This window comes from Malania oleifera, chromosome 5 (genome assembly GCF_029873635.1).
Source record: "Malania oleifera isolate guangnan ecotype guangnan chromosome 5, ASM2987363v1, whole genome shotgun sequence".
NCBI classification, from domain to species: Eukaryota; Viridiplantae; Streptophyta; class Magnoliopsida; order Santalales; family Ximeniaceae; genus Malania; species Malania oleifera.
The window spans coordinates 64,665,319-64,686,745 of record NC_080421.1 but is presented as its reverse complement, the minus strand read 5'-3'; the positions used below and the strand labels follow the sequence as shown (position 1 = coordinate 64,686,745).

Sequence of the window (21,427 nt, the reverse complement as noted above, 5' to 3'; positions counted from 1 at the left end):
GAAGAGGCAAGAAGCATGATTACACCTAAATGAGCCGCCATACCACTAAATGTAGAAGACTGGATTTGAAGTTGTTGGTCCATCCAAACAAGATTGTTATACTCCTCTTACATCATGGTAGATGATGTACTCCACTCAGTGGAGTGGCTAGGTGTACTGGAAGTGTCACCTATAGATCACTCTCTACAAGAGACCAATTGGCCTTAGTTGGTTCCCCATGGAGATCCCAACACTGATCAATAGAGTGATTGCCCTTGCCACAATGTTGCAAATGTGAGAATTGACACAACGAACTCCTCATCATGACACACTACCCGCACCACAATCACCATCCAAACCTCTTCATCCTTGTCCTCATGCGCCCCTCATTTGCTAACAATATCCCCATCACGGTTGAATGTACTGCTAACCATGGCTGAACTATCACGTGAAGAAGCCTGAGAAGAAGACTCAGAGCCATTTTTGGTGATCTATTGGATTTTAGCATATGCTTCATAGATGGAATGGATTCAGCAGCAAGAATTTGATAACAGATGGCTTGAAGCTCGACTCAAGCCAGCCAAAAATTTGGCAGCCATGGGCCCTTTGCCTCTTAATCATCTCAATGTCGGAACTAACTGGTTGATAAATGTCCACATTCTTTTCAGAGTGCCATAATACTCACTAATGGGCTTATTTTGGTCATATTTGAAAAACTTCACATATGGGTCAAAAACACGAATTTGGTTTTCATCTTGTCATAAGCTTTCATGGAGATCATACAGTATGGTCTTGGCTGTTCTATAAAACATCTTGTTTGTAGCTTTTCGTGGCTCCATGCTATTCAACAACCAGACAAGCAATATGTCATTCTCTTTCACCTGACCATCATCCTTGGAGTCTGGAGACTGAGGAGAATGCAAAAATATTTGGACTTCCCCTTCACATTAATATACACAAGCACTGCCTACGGCCGTAGTAAGTAGTTGGAGGATCCAACCAATTTAATGGTTGTGATCTGTACATTAGCAGTATCAGTTGAAGCTCTCTCTGTAGGGGCCATAAAACCCACCCCAATAAGCTACAACAGGTGCACAGCAGTACCAGGGGTTATTTCTTTAAAAAATAAAAAATCTAAATTCAGTACTTGGCAATAAGTGGTACCAAATAAAAATGTAAAGGTTAGAAAATGCAGCGTGTAGTTAAATTGCTGAATCACTCCCTTGAAGTTAATGGTAGCTAATATTGTGGATGCGCTAGTTTAACAACAGTATATATGTAATTGGCTAAATTAAGTCTTTCACCAAGTGTTGTGCTTCTGGTTAAATGACTGAAAAATCCCACAAAGTATAATTGGCTAAGTTAGTTGCAGTGGATACTCCTAATCTTAAAGAGAAAAATTGTGAATGACTAACAATGTAGTACTTGGGAAAATGACTAAATCTGTTTACCTGGCTAATCTAGTGGATACAAGAAGCTTGTGAAAAGCAAGTTTTGAACAATTGACACAAAAACATTCCACCAATTATAATGTGGTTAAATTTTTAAAACACTTTACTAGTATAGGATAGCTAGTGTGGTTAAATTGTAGAAACAATTCACTAGTTCAAGATAGCTAATATTTTAAATACTCTTACCCTATGTTTGGGAGAGGTTTTGGATTTGGATAAGATATAATAGAAAATGGTATTAAACTTTGTCCAAATCAACCCAAATCCAAATCCAAGGCCTGATTGATATCCTTGCTCTCAAATGCAGTGTTAGCCTTTTTAATGTATAAACTGTGAATGGATAAAAGCTTAATCTGTTAGATGAGGGCCTAGAATAAGTTTTATTTTCTAAGAAGCCCCTAATCTATGGGCTTGAAACTTGGACATAGCATAACTTATCATTCACCTCGTGCTGAAATTTAGTAATAATAATGGGATGCTCAAGATTTGAAAGTCTAGACTTTTAGGTCAATGAAGATCTCAAACCATGTTAAGCAACCACTTGGATAACTAGGGTGACTTTGTAACGCCCTTTTTTTGCCCCATTTTAAAAGCAAAAGTTGGGTTTAACGTGTTTGGTAATCAGCTTTTCTAACTTTTAAAAGCAATCTTTTAGCTTTTTTGGCGAGCTTTTAAAAGTTACAGATTTGAATCTTTTAAAAGCTAAAAGCTAGATTTTTCTCCAACAAAATATTCTATTTCATTGTTGTCCTTAATGTTCTTCAAATATCACGTAACTATCAAAGCATTAATTATATTTCCTAAAAATACATATCCATATTAGCCATTTTAAATATTTTTAGGCACCTTAAAACTTTTTTTTTATAAACGCTTAAAGCCAGCTTTTCTTTCTAATAGCTCATTTTTCACAGGGGGGGTCAAACATTTTTAAAATAATATCAATAAACTCCTTTTCTACAGCTCCTTTTTAAAAGACAATTTTAATAAGATACAGGGGGATCAAACTAAGCCTTCATCTAAGCTAAACGTTTCTCATTTTATAATCTCAAGACATTGATTCGACTCATTTTGACTGAAGGCTTGCTCTGTGCCTTATTTAATTAGAAAATAATACATTAAGTATCAAATTCTGGAGCTTCAGTTGTTCCAGTAAACTCTTTTCTGCAATGTGGGAATTGATTCAATAAAAAATCTTCAATTTGTATGCTGCAGCTTGAGAAAATAAGTTCTGCTTTTAAATTGAAGTACAGATTTATTATATGCATCTGGATGAGAAAGTCGTGGTAATCTCAATTTGATCTCATAAGCTTCATCACTAGATTGAGCTCTCTCGGCCTGTCATTATATAATTTACTGTAGCAAAATGGTTCAATTTTCTTTTAATTTACTAGGTTAATCCCTCCAGCCACAGTTTGCAATTGTGTTCCTTGAGTTGATTCCCCACAATTATTTATGCAAACAGGCAGATGCAACTGAACCAAATATTGTGCTGGTTTCTTTAGGTAATGGTGTTTAACTTGCTACCTTTTTCTCACCTGACTGCAGGTATTTCCTGGAGCTTGGACGGCAATTTTAGTTTCTCTTGACAATGTTGGAATTTGGAACCTCCGTGCAGAGAATCTCAACTCCTGGTATCTGGGGCAAGAAGTTTATGTGAACGTGGTTAATCCAGAGAACAAGGATAACACTGAGCTTCCTTTCCCTGAAAATGGCATCTTTTGTGGCTTACTCTCGTCTTTGCAGAAGTAAGATGTTCTAAAATTCTACCACACTTCGTAATTCCTTTGTTAACATACTTGTCTTACCATGGAAATTAAGTTTAGGGAAATGTTCAAAATTTAAAATTTATGTTACAAACTCAGAAGATTTTTCCTCGTTATCTCTTATCTCATGTGCAATTTTTGGTATGTCGTGAGAACTTGTACCATATATCTGAACTCTGGCAGAAATCTGTATAAAAGTTCTCCCTGCAACTAGTTTCCATAAAAATAAGTTGTGAATGCTTGCTTTTATTTGGAATAAATTCATAATGCTCCTGCATTCCAAACTTGCTCATTTGTTTCTACCTCTACTGCAGAGATCAGTCTCAGAGGGTTAAATATTCTAGTGCGCCATCTGCTGCTGGTGCATTTAGAGAAGCGTTGATTGCAGTTCTCTTAACTTTGATTGGAACTTCCATGGGGTAAACAAATTGCAGCAGATGTTGCAGCACACTTCACTTCTTTTTTTTTTTTTGGGATAACGCATCGGGTTTCCACGTGTTCTTTTGTCTTGGGGAAGTTGGGGCTGGAGGATGTTGGCTTCACTTATTCCACAAGATATGGATCATGGAAGGGAGGGTATTCATGTTGCTGGTTGGAGTATGTACCATTTGTAGCTGTTTGGTGTATCATTGCATGTAATATGTATCATTTTGACTGTAAACAATTTTGGGTCATTGTTCTGAAACAGTTGCATAAGAAGAGGTGAAGGAGGAGATTTCATGACTATCTAGAAGTCCTGATCGGAATGGAAAAGCTTTGTTGTTAATGAGTACAAATTTCAGTGATCATCCTAAGGAAATGACTTCATAATGGAGAGACCATAATGATGTCAGGTGGATGCTTGATAATTGCTTTTAAGCCTCTGATAGTTTCTTGTGAGAAGAGTGGATTTTCCAATTTCCTACTCGTTTTAGTGTGTGTGTGTGTGTGAGAGAGAGAGAGAGAGAGAGAGAGAATAAATGTGGAATAGGGATGTGAACTAATGCTTTAAAGAATCTCCTTTAAAATAAAATAAAATGAAGAATAAGGTTCATGATTTAGAACTAATGCCTTAAAGAATCTCCTTTAAAAAGAAGAACAAGGAGAATAAGGCTCATGAACTAGTGCCTTCTCTTAATCTGTTTTGAAAAACTCCCTTTCTAAAACAAAATAAATGAATAAAGCTGATTTGATGAGTTTTTCTTGCAAACCTCCTTTTGTTTTAATGAATAAACTGATCTAATAATTAAATTAATGATTTTTAGTTTGATTTGTTTTGATACAACTGGTACCTGTTGTTGGGTCCAGCCCACATCAGTGAACAAAAAAAAAAAAGAAAAGAAGCCCAGTAGTGCAAATTAAATGTGCGGCAGTGTGGAGTGCCGCCCCCCACAGAAAAAAAAAATAGTTGAGGCGCCGCAACAGTGAGAGAAAAAGGTATGTTGCGGCTATGTGTGAAGAAAAATATTGTGTTGAGCCGTCCATCAACTTGACAATCGGAAGGTATTTGGTGATTTGATTTTACTCAAATTTGGAGAGCACATTTAGGATTCGTCGGGTGATAGAGATCTATTTTAGAGATTTGGAGAACCTGATTTTGCAACATTGACAATAACTACGTTTGGTTGACTTCTTTCCACTCATTTTTATTTTATCGCGATTCTTTTGGGAATCCTTTTTGCTTTAAGTTTGTGAGCAATTTTGGTGATTATACTGCTGTGACTTTTTACCTTTATTATAATGAAAATTTTATTGGGTCTCAGACCCGTGGTTTTTACCCTCACATTGGAGGAGTTTTTCATGTTAAAAATCGTGGTGTTCCTATTGTGGTGTGTGATTTATTATCATTGTTAATTGGTTATTTTTACTCATCATAGATTTAATTTTTGGGATAGATTTATGCGCTGTATTAGTTGTCTTGTTACTTTCTCAACCAATGGTATCAGAGCTTGGTTCATATGAAATATAGAAGACAAAGACAACGTAGATACTATGTGCAAACTCATAGTTTCAAATTATTCAATTTGGAAACCAAATATGGAGGATTTTCTTTATTTTAAAGATTTATTTGATCCGATTGAGTTGGATAGCGATAAGCTGGAAAAACAAACTGAAACTGACTGCAAGAAAATGCATAGGAAAGCAATTGACATAATTAAACAGTGGGTGGATAACAGTGTTTTTTATCATGTGGCTCAAGAGATAGATGCCCAAATACTTTGAAAGAAGTTAGAGAGTCCTTGTGAGAGAAAGACTGCTCACAACAAAATTTTTGCAATTAGAAAGCTTGTAAATTTGAAACTTAGAGAAGAAAAATTTGTTACTTAGCATTTGAGCGATTTCCAGAATTTGGTAAACCAGTTAACCAACATGAAGATAATTTTAGATGATGAACTATAAGCTTTGTTGCTATTAAGTTCTTTACCAGATAGTTGGGAGACTCTTGTAGTATCTCTTAGCAACTCAGCCCTAAACGGTGTGTTGACCCTATTGTTTGTTAAAGATACCTTCTTTAATGAAGAGACCAGAAGGAAAGAAATGGGTACAGATAATATCCAAGTACTTGTTATAGAAGATAGGGGGAGAAGCCGATACAAAAATGAAAGGGGTAGAAGTGAAAGTAAAAGCAAGTCAAAGTCAAGATTTAAAAATCTTGAGTGTCATTATTGTGGTAAAAATGGTCATATCAAGAAGTATTGCTACAAGTGGAAGAGAGAAAAAAAAAAATAAAGAGTAACAGTGACAAGCAAGAAAAGAAGGATCAGGATAATAATGATTTGGTTGGCACTATTGTTGGAGATGATTTGGTTCTTACTTATGATGATAATGTAATTAGTGTTGCCTGTAATGAAATTAGTTGGGTGGTTGACAGTGGTGCCTCTTTTCACGTGACATCAAGGAAGGATTTCTTTAGTTGATATACTTCTAGTGACTTTGGAGTTTTGAAGATGGGAAACGATGTTGTGCTACCGATAGTTGGCACTTGAACTGTTTGCTTAAAGATCAACAATGGAACAAAATTAAAACTCAATAATGTCAAGCATGCTCCTAGTGTTCGTCTGCATTTGATCTCTGTTGGAAGACTTGATGATGATGGGTATTATAACTTCTTTGGTAATGGACAATGGAGACTTACCAGAGGAAATTTAATTGTGGCCCAAGGTAATAAATTTTCTAATTTATATTTTATGAATGCTTATATTTTCTTGAATTCTGTGAATACAGTTGATAGCGATATCACATCAGAGTTATGGAACAAGCGACTCAGTCATACAAGTGAGGAAAGACTCGATTGCTTGGCCAACAAGAATTTGCCGTTAGGTTAAATGGTGCAAAACTAAAAAGATGTGTTCACTATTTGGTCGGGAAGTAGAAAAGGGTTTCATTTAATAGTCATCCTCCTTCCAGAAAAATAGAGTTACTTGAGTTGATTCATTCAGATGTTTGTGACCCAATGAAGGTAAGGACACTTCGTGGTGCTCTTTATTTTGTTATTTTAATTGATGATCATTTAAGAAAACTCTGGATTTATGTTTTGAGATCCAAAGATCAGGTGCTTGATATGTTTAAAAATTTTTAGGCTTTACTTGAGAGAGAAATAGGAAAGAAAATAAAATGTATTTGCACTAATAATGGTGGCGAGTATTGTGGTCCATTTAATGTGTACTATAGACAACAAGGCATTCGACATCAAAAGACACCTCCTAAGACTCCTTAGCTGAACGGTTTGGCAAAAAAGATGAACAGAACACTGGAAGAGAGAGTCAGATGTTTGCTTTTAGAAGCAAAACTATCAAGATCATTTTGGGACGAGACATTATATACTATTGTTTATGTAATTAACTTGTCTCCTATTGTTGTGTTGCAGACTCATGTCCCTGACAGAATCTGGTATGAGAAGGATGTTTCCTATGACCATCTATGTGTGTTTGGCTGCAAAGCCTTTGTTCATGTGTCTAAAGATGAAAGGTTCAAGTTAGATGTCAAGACAAGGCAGTGCATTTTTATTGGGTATGGTCAGGATGAGTTTGGCTATAGGTTTTATGATCTAGTGGAAAAAAAAAAAACTTGTGAGAAGTCATTATGTAGTCTTCATGGAGGATCAAACCATTGAAGACATTGGTAAGACAGAAAATTCTTAGTTTCAGGATAGTGATGACTTAGTTGACTTGGACTAGATTCCTTCTGAAAATTTTTCTAATATAGTTGAGATTAACAATCAGTATGATACAAAGACAAATGTTCAGAATAATCATGTGGTGGAAGGTCACGAAACAATTGATGTACCTTAGAAGACTGAAGAATTAGTTCAGTTTACTAAAGATTTTTCTTAAGGAATACAGAAGAGGCAGTACACCCTCAGAAAACTAAACCCTTAGTTTAGTCGTCTGATCTAGGACTTCAAAAAACTGAACCCTCAGTTCAGTCGTTTGACCCTGTGTCCACTTCAAATTTTTCAGTGTATTAAGGAACATCAGAAAACTGAACCTGATACTTCAGTCATCTGAACACTGTTAATGATTAGAAATTTCAAATGTTTTAAATTTCAAATAAAGGTTTCTTGTGCCCCAAAATTTATGAAAACTTAGGGGATACTCCAAGTAATCTTGGGCAATACGAAATTATTTTTCTAAACCTATAAATACATGGTTTTGCAAATCAAATTACACAAAGAATTGAAAAATATGTTTAAAAGATGAAAGCACACTTGCTCTTTCAAAGCTCTTTCTTGCTCATTAATTGCAAAATCTGATTTGCTGAGAATACTGAAGTGCTGATCCAACCTACTCTAATTTCTACTACTGATTCTCATCTAGAGAAGGATATTGGTGAAATCTAACTTGGGCTTCAATCTTATTTCTATTTGATACTTAAATATTGAAGTATCTAGTGTTTGAAATTGTACTAATCTGCTCTATGTGAGAGTGTTATTGTATGCAGAGATTATCTATTTTTTCTTGTAGCGATTGACGATTCTAAGTTATTGGATCGTTGGACCGAGCGTGGGGTATCACTTGGAGAGGCATTGCTCTAGCCTATTGAAGGAGTGACTGAGTGTGGGGTATCGCTTGGAGAGGCGTTGCTCTAGCCTATTGGCCTAATTAGGCTTTTCAATCTTGTTTTGATGATAACAAATTAAGGATATATTAACACAAGTTGTTGAGTGACTTTATTTCAGGATTGAATTATCAAAATACTCTCATTGGTAATCGCAGAAGAAAGCTTGGAATTAAAGCCAATCAAATGAAAGCTTCCCGGAGTATAGAATCAATACATGTCAGAGCTTAAAGGATATTGGGACTTGAAGTCAAGCTGAACCTCAAGAGATGGATAAAAGATCTTGAAGACTTAGTGCTTAATGAGTTCATATTTAGAAAGTCTTTTTTAAGTATTTCAATTCAAATATTATTTACAAATATAAAGCTCATTAGGATACAACAAAGACCTAGAGACTAGTTTTTAAAAACAGTTGAAAATGTTTTTGAAAAGTCACATTCAAGTTTTTCAAATAATAAAAGGTTTAAAATCTTAAAAAATTAGAAGTTTTGAAAAAATTGACTGGTCAGCCGATTGACCAGAATACACTGAATTTTCCTAACCAACTAACAAACATACCCGTTGAATAACTACCTAGCTGACTGACCATTTTGAACTAAGATCAGTCAGCCGACTGACAAGCCCAGCCGAATCTTTTTGAACTGTGTTCAATTAGTCGATTGACAATTTTAGTGAAATTAATTTCTGGCAGATAAAAAGGTCTCAGCCGCTTGTCCAGCCAGCTGACCTGTATAAGGAACCTAGTCACCTGTCCAGCTGATTGACCCTACGAGAATTTAAATTTCTGAACCTCAACGGGAAAATTCTAAAAATTAGTTTTTCAAAAGTGAACGTTATAAAAACTAGGTGGACACTCCAAGTAACTTGGGAAACAAGGAAACTCATCCTCAAAAGTCTATAAATACTCCTTTAACCTAAGAAATCGAATCATCAAGAATTCATTCAAGCAATCAAGCAGCCCACTCTTAATCTCTCACAAAGCTCACTCTTTCAAACACTCTTGTTGGGAGAACTCTACTGAATTGATGTTGATTCATAGGCCTACGGTTCTAATCTACAATTGAGTTTCCTCAAATTCTAAAGAACCTTCGGTGTTATCTAATCTTGAGCTTCGTACTTTCTATCTTAATATTTGATTAAAGTATATTTAGTACTCTAACTTGTATAAACTTGCTCTGTTTTGAGAGTGTTCTTGTACATAGATTCTTGTTCTTTTCTTGTTGTACTTTGACGGTTCAAGGCCGATTTGGATCGTTGAACCAAGCATGGGTTGATCGTTTGGAGAGGTTTCTCTTCCTGAAAAAGAGGGTTTTTGTAAAAGGTTTTCTCCTCCCAGAAAGGAGCTTTCATAGTGGAATCCTTTGGTAGTGTTGACCAAAGGTGAGGACGTAGGCTGGGGATAAGTTGAATATCGTAAAATCATGGTGTTCTTATTTCCCGACTCTTTTAAATTTCAGAACTTTTTATATTTTGTGTGTGTGTATGCTAAGTGTAGGCTGTAGGGATCGCTACTAAATCAAATAGAAGACTCTTAAAACAAAGAAAGTACGTTTCAATTAAGCATTTGTGGAAACCTACAAGGGAGTCATTGGTTAATTTTCAGAAATCTTGATTAAGAGAGTGCAAAAAATTCATTCCAAAAATAAGGCTTGCATATCATTTACAGGGTTGCTGAAATTGCACAAAGTGTTCCAACATTGTGGTTGATTGGTTGTTTATTTTAAGTTAAATAGTTTGGTTAAGTTTTTGTTAACTTGTGGTGCGTTTTAGTTTTGGTTTGTGAATTGATAAAGTTGTCTGGTTAATAAAGCAAGAAACTTAAGAATCATTAGAAGGAATCATACTTTTTTTAATATCCCAATTCACCCCCGTCTTGGGATTACTATTCCACTTTCAATTGGTATCAAAGTCACGTTATAGTAAATCTTAACTAGAAGCTATATAAAGATCTAGATGACACAAATTGGAGTAGCTCCCTTTGGTGAGGTCCAATCCTCAACTAGACCACCTATATTTTGTTGACTTAACTACATGTTTTGGAAACAACGCATAAGAATCTATCTTCAAACAATGGATTGGAAAACATGGAAAGTTGTCACACATGGTGACCTAATTCCTACTAAACTTGTAGATGGAAAAGAAGTACCCAAAGAAGAAAAAGATATGACCAACCTTGACCATAAGATGCTTCAAGTAAATTCAAGTGCTATGAATGCATTGTATTGCATCCTTGATATTAATGAATTCAATAGAATTATGGCATGTAAATTTGCAAAGGAAATTTGGGACATATTAGAAGTAACCTATGAAGGCACCGTAGATGTTTGAGATAATAGGATTGATATGTTGACTATTGAATATGAAGTCTTTAGGATGAATCCGGATGAAAAAATAACTAATATGTACACTAGGTTGACACATATAATAAACTCCCTAAATGCTTTAGGAAAGAATTATTCAACCTATGAAATGATCCAAAAAATTCTTAGAGGGCTGCCACCCGTTTGGGAACCTAAAGCCCCAACCATTACGGAAGGAAGAAACCTTAAGAATACTTCTCTAGATGAACTTATAGGATCTCTACTTACCTATGAGATGATTATGAAAGAACGAAATACTAACAAGAATAAAAAATCAATAGCCCTTAAGGTAGCTAAAGAAAACTCTAGTGAAGAAGAGGAAGAATCAAGTGACCTAGATGATGAAGAACTAGCATTCATCACTAAGAAGTTTGGAAAATTCTTTAAGAAGAATAAAAGGTTTTCTAGAAAGTTTAAAGGATCAAAAACTGAAAAAGGAGAAGGTAGTAAAAAGGAAAACAAGAAAAACCACCCACTTGTTACAATTGTAAAAAAGTAGGACATATTAAACTTGATTGTCCACATCTCAAAAAGGATGCCAAAAAGAAGAAAAAGAAGGCAATGAAGGCTACTTGGGATGACACTAGCTCAAGCGAATTGGAAAGTGAATCAAGTGATCAAGAAGTGGCCAACATATGCTTCATGGCGCATAATGATGAGGCAAATTCCTACTATTCATCCAATGAATCTAGTGATATTTCATGTAGTGACTCTAGTGATAGTATGTGATCATACAAAGAAATGCAAGCTAAACTCTTTGCTTTGCACAGTAGATTTGTAAGAGTCACAAAAAAAAAAAAAAAAAAAAAAAAAATTTAAAAGAACAAAATGAATCAATCAAAAATCAACTTGACACACTAAAATCAATTGAAAAAGAAAAAGATTCACCTATTGATGAACTCATAAAAAAGATAAATGACTTATCTCAACAGATAGTTAAAATACAAGTAAATGTTCAAAGTAAGAAAGACTTAGAAATTAAGGATCTTAAAGATAAAATTGAAGATAAAGAGAAAATCATATACAATTTTACCAAAGGAAAATAAAACTTTGAAATTGGTAAAAAAAAGATGTCATTAGACAAGGAAGGAATTGGATATAAGTGAATAGAGAACAAAAGAAAAAGGGTCTCTATATGGATATTTTGTCAAAGAGTCAAAATACTATGCAAGTATTTCCTCAAACAATATCTATCAACACACTACATGTTTCCTATGTAAGAAAAAGGGACACATTAAATTTGATTGTCCATTTAAAAGAAAGGGTGTAAGAGTGAAGAAAGTACGGAAAATTAAAGAAAAAAAAATTAATCTATGAAGTCTAAGAAAGTTTTGATTCCTAAGAATAACACATTGAATCCTTCTTGTAGGTTTGCCTTAGGACAACCACATCAAAATAAAAATGATACTTGGACAGTGGGTGTTCTAGGCACATGACCGGAGATAGATCCAAATTCACCACTCTAATGCTAAAAGATGGTGGATACGTCATTTTTGGTGACAATGCTAAGGGAAAAATCATTGGGATTGGTAAGATAGGTAAAGAACCTTCCCTTACTATTGATGATGTATTATTAGTTGAAGGGTTAAAACATAATCTTTTAAGTATAAGCCAATTAAGTGACAAAGGATTCGATGTATCCTTCAAACAAGATAAACGTGTTGTTGAAAATAGAGAAAAACACAATGTTTTCTTCACTGCTCAAAAAAATGACAATGTGTATTGAAAAGATGAAATCTCAAAATATTACTTGCTTAGTGTTTATGAACGAGGCTAGTTGGTTATGACATAGAAGACTAGGACACACTAGTATGGACTTATTGTCAAGATTAGCTAAAAAGAACTTAGTAAGAGTACTTCCTAGTACAAAGTTTGTTAGAGATAAAATATTTGATGCTTGTCAACTAGGGAAACAAACTAAGTCCAGCTTTAAGAAAAAGAAACATATCTCTACTAGCAGGCCATTAGAACTTATTCACCTAGATTTGTTTGGACCAACTAGGACACAAAGTCTAGGATGAAAGCAATATGCTTTTGTCATTGTTGATGACTACTCTAGGTTTACATTGGTACTCTTCTTAACCTCAAAGGATGAAGCATGCAATATGTTAATAAATCTATGTAAAAGACTTCAAAATGAAAAGGGTTATGGCATTACAAACATTAGAAGTGATCAAGGAAGAGAATTCAATAATAAAGATGTAGAAAAATTCTGTAATGAACATGGAAATAGACATAATTTTTCAGCACCAAGAACTCCACAAAAAAATGGAGTTGTAGAAAGAAAGAATAGGACACTTCAAGAGATGGCTAGGACTATGTTGAATGAAAACAAATTACCTAAATACTTTTGGGCTGAAGCAGTTAACACCGCATGTCATGTGATAAATAGAGTGTCTATAAGATCAAGCTTAAATAAAACTCCATATGAGTTATGGAAAGGAAGAAGACCAAATATAGCCTACTAATATGTATTTGGATGTAAGTGCTTTGTGCTTAATGACAAAGATAATTTAGGGAAATTTGATGCTAAGTCGGATGAGGGTATCTTCCTAGGATATGCAGCAAATAGCAAAACCGATAGAATCTATAATAAGAAAACACTCACTATTATTGAATCAATCCATGTAACTTTTGATGAAGCTAATCCATATACCAATACAATTCAAATAAAATAGAAAATGACACCTTACAAAAACTAGAGAATTTGGATATTGAAGAAGTAAAAGAAGAAAAATAAGAAATCATTAAAGAAACTCCAAATGATAATCCTATAGAAAGTTCTGAATTACCAAAAGAGTCGAAATACATAAGAAATCATCCCAAAGACCAAATAATAGGAGAAGCTTTTAAAGGAGTAACTACAAGATCATCTTTGAAAAACCTATGTAATTACTATGCATTCCTATCTCAAGAGGAACCTAAAAATGTTGAAGAAGCTCTTAAAGTTGAGTCTTGGATAATTTCTATGCAAGAAGAATTAAATCAATTTGAAAGAAGTAAAGTATGGGAATTAGTACCAAAACTAAAAAATCATTCAATTATTGGAACTAAATAGGTATTTAGAAATAAAAAGGATGAAAATGGTATAGTTGTTAGAAACAAAGCTAGGCTTGTAGCAAAAGGGTATAATCAAGAAGAAGGAATAGATTATGACAGCTAGGCTTGTAGCAAAAGGGTATAATCAAGAAGAAGGAATAGATTATGACAAAATTTTTGCCCCCGTAGCTAGAATGGAAGCAATAAGAATGCTATTAGCCTACACATCCCACAAAGAATTCAAATTATACCAAATGGACATTAAAAGTACTTTCTTGAATGGATTTATAAATGAAGAGGTATACGTAGAACAACCCCCAGGATTTGAAGACATAAAACAACCTAATCATGTATTTAGATTAACCAAAGATGTATTTAGATTAACCAAAGCTTTGTATGGATTAAAACAAGTTCTAACGACCTGCTATTTAACCGGATTTTTTTTTTTAATACTATAACATTTAACATGCTCTGATACCATACTGGGTTAAACCCAATCATCAACCTAAGCAGCGAGAAACAGAAATTAAATAAACATAACCATATATAATTATATACAATACCAGAGTGCTAAATTGTTTCCCAAAAATATACATGTACGACTGTTTCCCAAGATACTCTCAACTGGGCTGGGGCTATACAAAAATACTCCAAAACATACTCACTATATATTGATAGGGCAGTACTGCAGCTCTCTATCTGCGAGCCTGGTCTGCTCGCCTACTTGGGTCACCTGAAAAATGTTAAAGTAATTGGGATGAGCCAACGCTCAGTAAGACGAAATATGCTATTGTTAGTGTGTGGCAAATGAATTACAATACTATGAAAATATGTTGCTATAAAAATCGTGTATAACTGAACCTGTAAACACAGTACAAATAATAAAAACCACACCCATTTCATGTTGCTTAACATATCTGTATTTTAGGTTTTCTACTCAAAATACTTCTAATATAAATAAGTATATTCTCTGTCTCTGTAAATTTGTATATACGTAATAGTAACTGAAAACTTCCCTATGGATAACTTTGTGTCATGATTTAACCCCTCATGACAGGGTTATGTGGCCCGTAGGTGGGATCTACACTGGCTGGCCAACTAGGGTAAATCACTATACTCCCTCAGTTAGATCGGCCACTCCTCAACCCTTATCTGATGGGGAGCCTGTCCACGTTAGTGCACAATCGACCTACTACCATGTATTATCTAAATAAGTGGTTGTACTCATAACTGAAATATCTGTAGCTACGGTACCGTGCTCTGTAACTGTATGGTCCAACAGGGTCTGATACTATATAATACATCTCTATATACAACTATCTGATTTACCATGATTCTGAAATAATTGTATTAACCATGACACTGAAATAAACTGTAACTGTGTCAACTGTATTTTTGAACTGAACTATAATCTGTAAGTCATGATACTAAAAATTGTATAATCATGGTACTGAAAACTACATAATCATGGTATTCTATAATTACTATAAAACATATCCACTGGCTGTATATTCTGTAAAACATACCCTGAAAATATTATAAAACATGTTTATGTACTGTATTTATATTCTCAAGCCACAGAGTATTTTAATACATAATATTCATAATTAATCAACTGTAAAAAATCCTATTGTGAATAATAATATGGTAAAAATATAAATTTCATGCTAGAAATTATTTTAGAACAACCTAGCATAGCATAGCCACCGACGATCCGCTCCAGCAGACTTGCAGAGAACTTCGCCAGGAGCATTGTGGTGGCCTCAGATCGTCGATCTGGTGAGTGACGGAGCCGAAATCGAAGAGAGAAGGGGGAAGGGCCATAGGAGAGAGAGAGAGAGAGAGAGAGAGAGAGAGGAGAGGGTTTGCGGCCTGATTTCTGTGATTAAAATTAGTTTAGGGCTATTTATACTGCGGGATTCATCGACGAGCCACGTCATCTCGTCGACGAATCCTTAAGTAATTTCATCGATGAACCTTACCCTTCATCGAAAAAATTCAGAGCAGCCCAAATTCTTCTCTCGGTATTTTCTCTCGACGAGGTCCTGAAGAACCCTCGTCGACGAAGTCTGCTGCCTCCTTCTATTCTTGTTTCCATTTTCCTCCCTCTTTATTATTTAAAATACTATTATTCTTCAGGTCCCCTACATTCTTCCCTCCTTATAAAATTTCATCCTTGAAATTTACTGTTCATATAATTCACCATCCCTTAAAGGAAAATGGTCTACTTATTTTATTACCTGCCTCACTTATGGCGGAGGAATACCGTGGTTACATGGGTAGTTCTGAGAGATTACAAGAATAAAAAAAAATTCCCCCAAAACCAAAATACTACCTATTCTATACACTACATTACAATTCCACTATGCTAAAAAAAAAATTACTATTACTTTAATCATACATCACTGCTGTATTCACTGAACAAGTGGGGATATTTCTGTCTAATCTCACTTTCAAGCTCCCATGAAGCTTCTTCAATTGTGTGACTCCTCCACAGGACTTTTACCAACTGTATCTTCTTATTGCACAATTCATGTTCTTTCCTATCTAGGATTCGTACAGGAGCTTCTTCATATGCTAAAGTCTCACTGACTTCTAGTTCCGCATGACTGATGATATGGGAAGGATCTGGGACGTATTTCCTTAGCATAGAAACATGAAACACATCATGAACTAGAAATAGAGATGGTGGTAAAGCTAGCCGGTAGGCTACTGACCTAATCTGCTCAAGTATCTCAAATGGACCAATAAACCTAGGGCTCAACTTAAGCTTTTCCCCAAATCTCAAGATCCCCTTTAGTGGAGTTATTCTTAGAAATACATGATCACCCACTTCAAATTTCAATTCTCGGCGGTGAGTATCCGTGTAGCTTTTCTGTCGACTCTGCGCTGCACTGATCACCCCTTTAGTGGACTTTATCACACGCTTGCTGAATTATCTTTGGACCCAACACTCACTTTTCACCTACTTCATCCCAAAAAAGAGGAGATCGACATCTCCTACCATATAATGCCTCGTAGGGTGCCATGCCAATGCTAGTCTGATAACTGTTATTATAAGCAAATTCAACTAGGGGCAAAAATTGAATCCAGCTACCTCCAAAGTCTAGCGTATAGGCACAAAACATATCTTCCAATACCTAGATTTTTCTCTTAGTCTAATATCGGTCTGTGGCTAGAAAGTAGTGCTGAATGCTAACTGAGTACCCAATGCTTCCTCTAAGCTCCTCCAGAATCGTGATGTAAAACGTGGATCACGGTCTGAGACTATGGATACCAGCACTCCATGGGATTGAACAATCTCTTGTATATATGTCTTCGCTAACCGGTTCATAGGGTAGCTAATCTTAATGGGCAGAAAGTGCGCTGTCTTCGTTAACCTATCAACAATTACCCAAATAGCATTATGACCATGTGGCGCCGGTGGTAGCCCTGTAACAAAATCTATGGATACGTGGTCCCACTTCCATTCAGCAATGAAAAGTGGCTGCAACTGCCCTGCTGGCCTCTGGTGCTCAGCATTAACCTGCTAACACGTCAAACACTGCTGCACAAATTTTTCTATTTCCCTCTTAATGCCACTCCACCAGAAATACTCCCATAGATCCCTATACATTTTCGTGCTGCCAGGATGGACAATGTATAAAGATCTGTGTCTCTTCTAGAATCATTCTCCTGATACTGTCATTTGCAGGCACACATAATATGGTGCGAAATCTCAGAGCCCCATCGTCAGAAATGCTAAATTCTTCCCCCTAACCATCCTGTATTCTGGCAATCACTTCTGTCGATTCCAAATCATCCCTTTGAGCAACTTTAATCTTCTCATAAAGTGCAGGCTCTACGACCAAACTGGCAATAAGCGCCTGAGGATCATCTTCCACTAATTCCACACCGAGTCTTTCCAAATCCATCAAAATTGGGTGCTGAATAATTACGGTTAGCTATGCTGTATTTTTTGATTTATGGCTCAGTGCATCAGCTACCACATTTGCTTTACTTGGGTGGTAACTGATGGTATAGTCGTAATGCTTGATAAGTTCCAATCACCTCCTCTGCAGCATGTTCAACTCTTTTTGTGTGAAGAAATACTTTAGGCTCTTACGGTCAGAGAATATCTCATACTTCTCACCATATAAATAATATCTCCAGATCTTCAGTGCATGTACAACCGCAGCCAATTCCAAATCGTGAGTAGGATAGTTCTTTTCATATTATTTCAACTTCCTGGACGCATAAGCCACCACCCTACCATGCTGCATTAGTACACAACCAAACCCTTTCAAAGACGTGTCACTGTAGATAACATAACCATCACCTTCTAATGGAATCGTTAGAATTGGAGCAGTGATGAGCCGCTACTTTAATTCTTGAAAACTCTGCTCGCATTCTTCATCCCACAAAAATCTGGAATTCTTCTTGGTTAAATGCGTGAGAGGTCCTGATAAAGCTGAAAATCCCTCAATGAATCGTCGGTAATAACTTGCCAGTCCTAAGAAACTTCTGACTTCTTGCACATTCCTCGGCCTGGCCCAACTTACCACCACATTGATCTTGCTGGGATCCACTGAAACACCGTCCCTTGAGATCACGTGGCCTAAAAATGCTACCTTCTCAAGCTAGAACTCACACTTGCTAAACTTGGCATAGAGCTTCTCCTCTTTGAGCTTCTGCAGCACCTGCCTTAAATGCACCTCATGATCCTCAAAACTCCTCGAGTACACCAGTATATCATCAATAAAAACTACTACAAATTGATCAAGATACTGGTGAAAAACTCTATTCATCAAGTCTATGAACATGATTGAGGCATTCGTTAGACCAAACGGCATAATGAGGAACTCGTAGTGCCCATACCTGGTCTTGAAGGCTGTCTTCGCGATGTCCTTTGCTTTCACTCTTACTTGATAATATCCTAATATGAGGTCAATCTTGGAATACACCCATGTACCTTGGAGCTGATCAAACAAATCGTCTATATGGGGTAGAGGATATTTATTCTTAATAGTAACCTTATTTATCTCCCTGTAATTGATACACATCCTCATAAACCTGTCTTTATTCTTTACGAACTACACTGGAGCTCCCCACAGTGATACACTGGGTCGTATAAATCCCCTATTCAGCAAGTCTTGTAACTATTCCTTTAATTCTCCCAATTCAGCTAGAGCCATACGGTAGGGAACCTTAGAGATCGGTGCAGTCCCTGAAGGTAAATCTATAGGAAAATCCACCTCGCGCATAGGAGGCAACCCAGGTAACTCCTCTAGAAAAACATCTGGAAATTCTCATACTATTGGAGTGTTGTCAATCTTCAATTCATTTTCAGATACTTCTTTCACAAATTCTATAAACCCTTGACCTCCGTCCAAGAGTAATCCACTCACCTGTGTGGCTGACACCAGCTGCGATGGAGCATGCACCCGCAAACCGACGAATCTGAATTCCTGCTCTCTAGGGGCTCTCAAAATTACTTCTTTCTTATGATAGTCAATACTGGCATGATTGGCATCCAACCAGTCCATACCCAATATTATATCCAACCCACATATATCAAATACAATTAAATCATCTAGAAACACTTTCCCATGAATTTCTATCGGATAGCCTTCAAGTACCCTCTAACATCTGATCACTGACCCTGATGGTGTAGCTACTGACAGCGCTATATCTAATAACTGGGTCTCACTCTCAAAAAATTTAACATAAGATGTAGAAATAAAAGAACGAGTAGCACCCGAGTCAAAAAGAACAATAACTGGATATGATAAAATAGTAAATGACCTATCACCCCATACATAGCAGCCTCTGCATCACCCGGCATCAGAGCGTATACTTGCGCTGGAGCCACATTCCTCTGCTGGCCACCATGAGGCGCCTGGTATCCTCCCCGAGCTACTCGATGTCCTCCCTGATAGGGCCTGGGAGCTGGGACTTGATCTGACTGACCTGGGCATTCACGTACCATGTGGTCGGGTCTCCCACAACGATAACATACACCTCTGCCTACCCGGCACTCCCCCAAATGATGTCTCCTGCATGTTTGACACACCGGGTAAGTCGGTGTACCTTGATTCCTATGAGGTGTTACCATCTGCTTTTGATCTCCCCTATCATGACCTCCTCTCCACGGACCCCTGCTGGAGCCAGCCTGAAAACTCTGACGTGTTGGCCTCTTCCTCTGACTTTGAGCTGTTACACCCCTCTGAATACCACTCTCAATGATCGCAGCTCTATCTACAACCTCTGTGAATGTCTGAGCCCTGAAACCAATCACCTGCTCAAACAAGTTCTACCTTAGTCCCTCTTCAAACTTCCTTGCCTTTTTCTCTTCATCAGGTACCAAATGTGGAGCAAAACGCAACAACTTGATAAACCAAGCCGCGTATTGGGATATAGTCATCTGCCCCTGTACCAAATGCATAAACTCTGCTGCTTTCGCACTCTAAATGATAGCAGGGAAATAATGCTCAAAGAATAACTCCTTGAATCGGTCCCACGTCACTGGAACTGGAACCGGCCTCTACTCCTCTATCAGACGCACTGATCTCCACTAGCGCTTCACCTCCCCTGTCAGTTTGAATGCCGCAAACACCACCTTCTGCTCATCTATGCAAGGAAGCATAACCAACGTATCTTCAATGTCTTGGACCCAATTCTTAGTTACAATCGGGTCATCTTCTCTGGTGAAGGATGGGGGCTTCATCCGCGTAAACTGCTCAATCGAATAGCCACGCTCCCTATAGCTCCTAGCCATCTCAGCCATCATCTGCTGAGTGACGCTACGCAGTACAACATCTGTATATCCTCCACCTATGATGGAATGTCCTGGCCTATCCTCCTAGCATTCGTGCCACTGCTTCCTGGTTCCATCCTGAAAATAAGAAACACACTTAAGTACCTCATCTCCTACACTAACCTATCCTATACTAATTCAAAATTAACTACCTTCCCTAACCTTAACTCAATATCCAGTTCTGTCACCTAGACACACGACCTGACAACAGTTTACTATGGTTTTCCTGAAATCGTCACCATAGGAAAAACACAGAAACCACTACGGAAGTCCCTACCAAGACAACCAAACAACCCTCAAATCCTTTCCTATACTCTGGTATTGCTTCTCCTGCACTCTAAAGTCTATAGAACCTAGCAAACCTAGGATCTGATACCAAACTGTAACGACCTGCTATTTAACTGATTTTTTTTTTTTATACTATAACATTTAACATGCTCTGATACCATACTAAGTTAAACCCAATCATCAACCTAACAAGCGAGAAGAAGAAATCAAATAATCATAACCATATATAATTATATACAATACCAGAGTGTTAAATTGTTTCCCAAAAATATACATGTACAACTGTTCCCCAAGATACCCTCAACTGGGCTGGGGCTATACAAAAATACTCCAAAACATACTCACTATGTATTGATAGGGCAGTACTACAGCCCTCTATCTGCGAGCCTGGTCTGCTCGCCTACCTGGGTCACCTGAAAAATGTTAAAGTAATTGGGATGAGCCAACGTTCAGTAAGACAAAATATGCTATTGCTAGTGTGTGGCAAATGAGTTACAATACTATGAAAATCTGTTGCTATAAAAATCATGTATAACTGAACTTGTAAACACAGTACAAATAATAGAAACCACCCCATTTCATGTTGCTTAACATATCTGTATTTTAGGTTTTCTACTCAGAATACTTCTAATATAAATAAGTATATTCTTTGTCTCTGTAAATCTGTATATACGTAATAGTAACTGAAAACTTCCTTGTGGATAATTGTGTGTC

General features: G+C 36.6%; 1 protein-coding gene across 1 annotated transcript in view; it reads left to right on the top strand.

The window, feature by feature from the left end:
- LOC131155745 (monocopper oxidase-like protein SKU5) overlaps window positions 1-3,969 on the top strand; it is a 53,911-nt gene extending 49,942 nt beyond the window's left edge. The window contains exons 8-9 of the mRNA XM_058109121.1: window positions 2,976-3,175; window positions 3,508-3,969. Coding sequence (XP_057965104.1) covers window positions 2,976-3,175; window positions 3,508-3,616 — 309 coding nt within the window. The 3' untranslated portion in view covers window positions 3,617-3,969. The remainder of the gene's footprint in view (window positions 1-2,975; window positions 3,176-3,507) is intronic.
- Window positions 3,970-21,427: the final 17,458 nt, after the last annotated feature.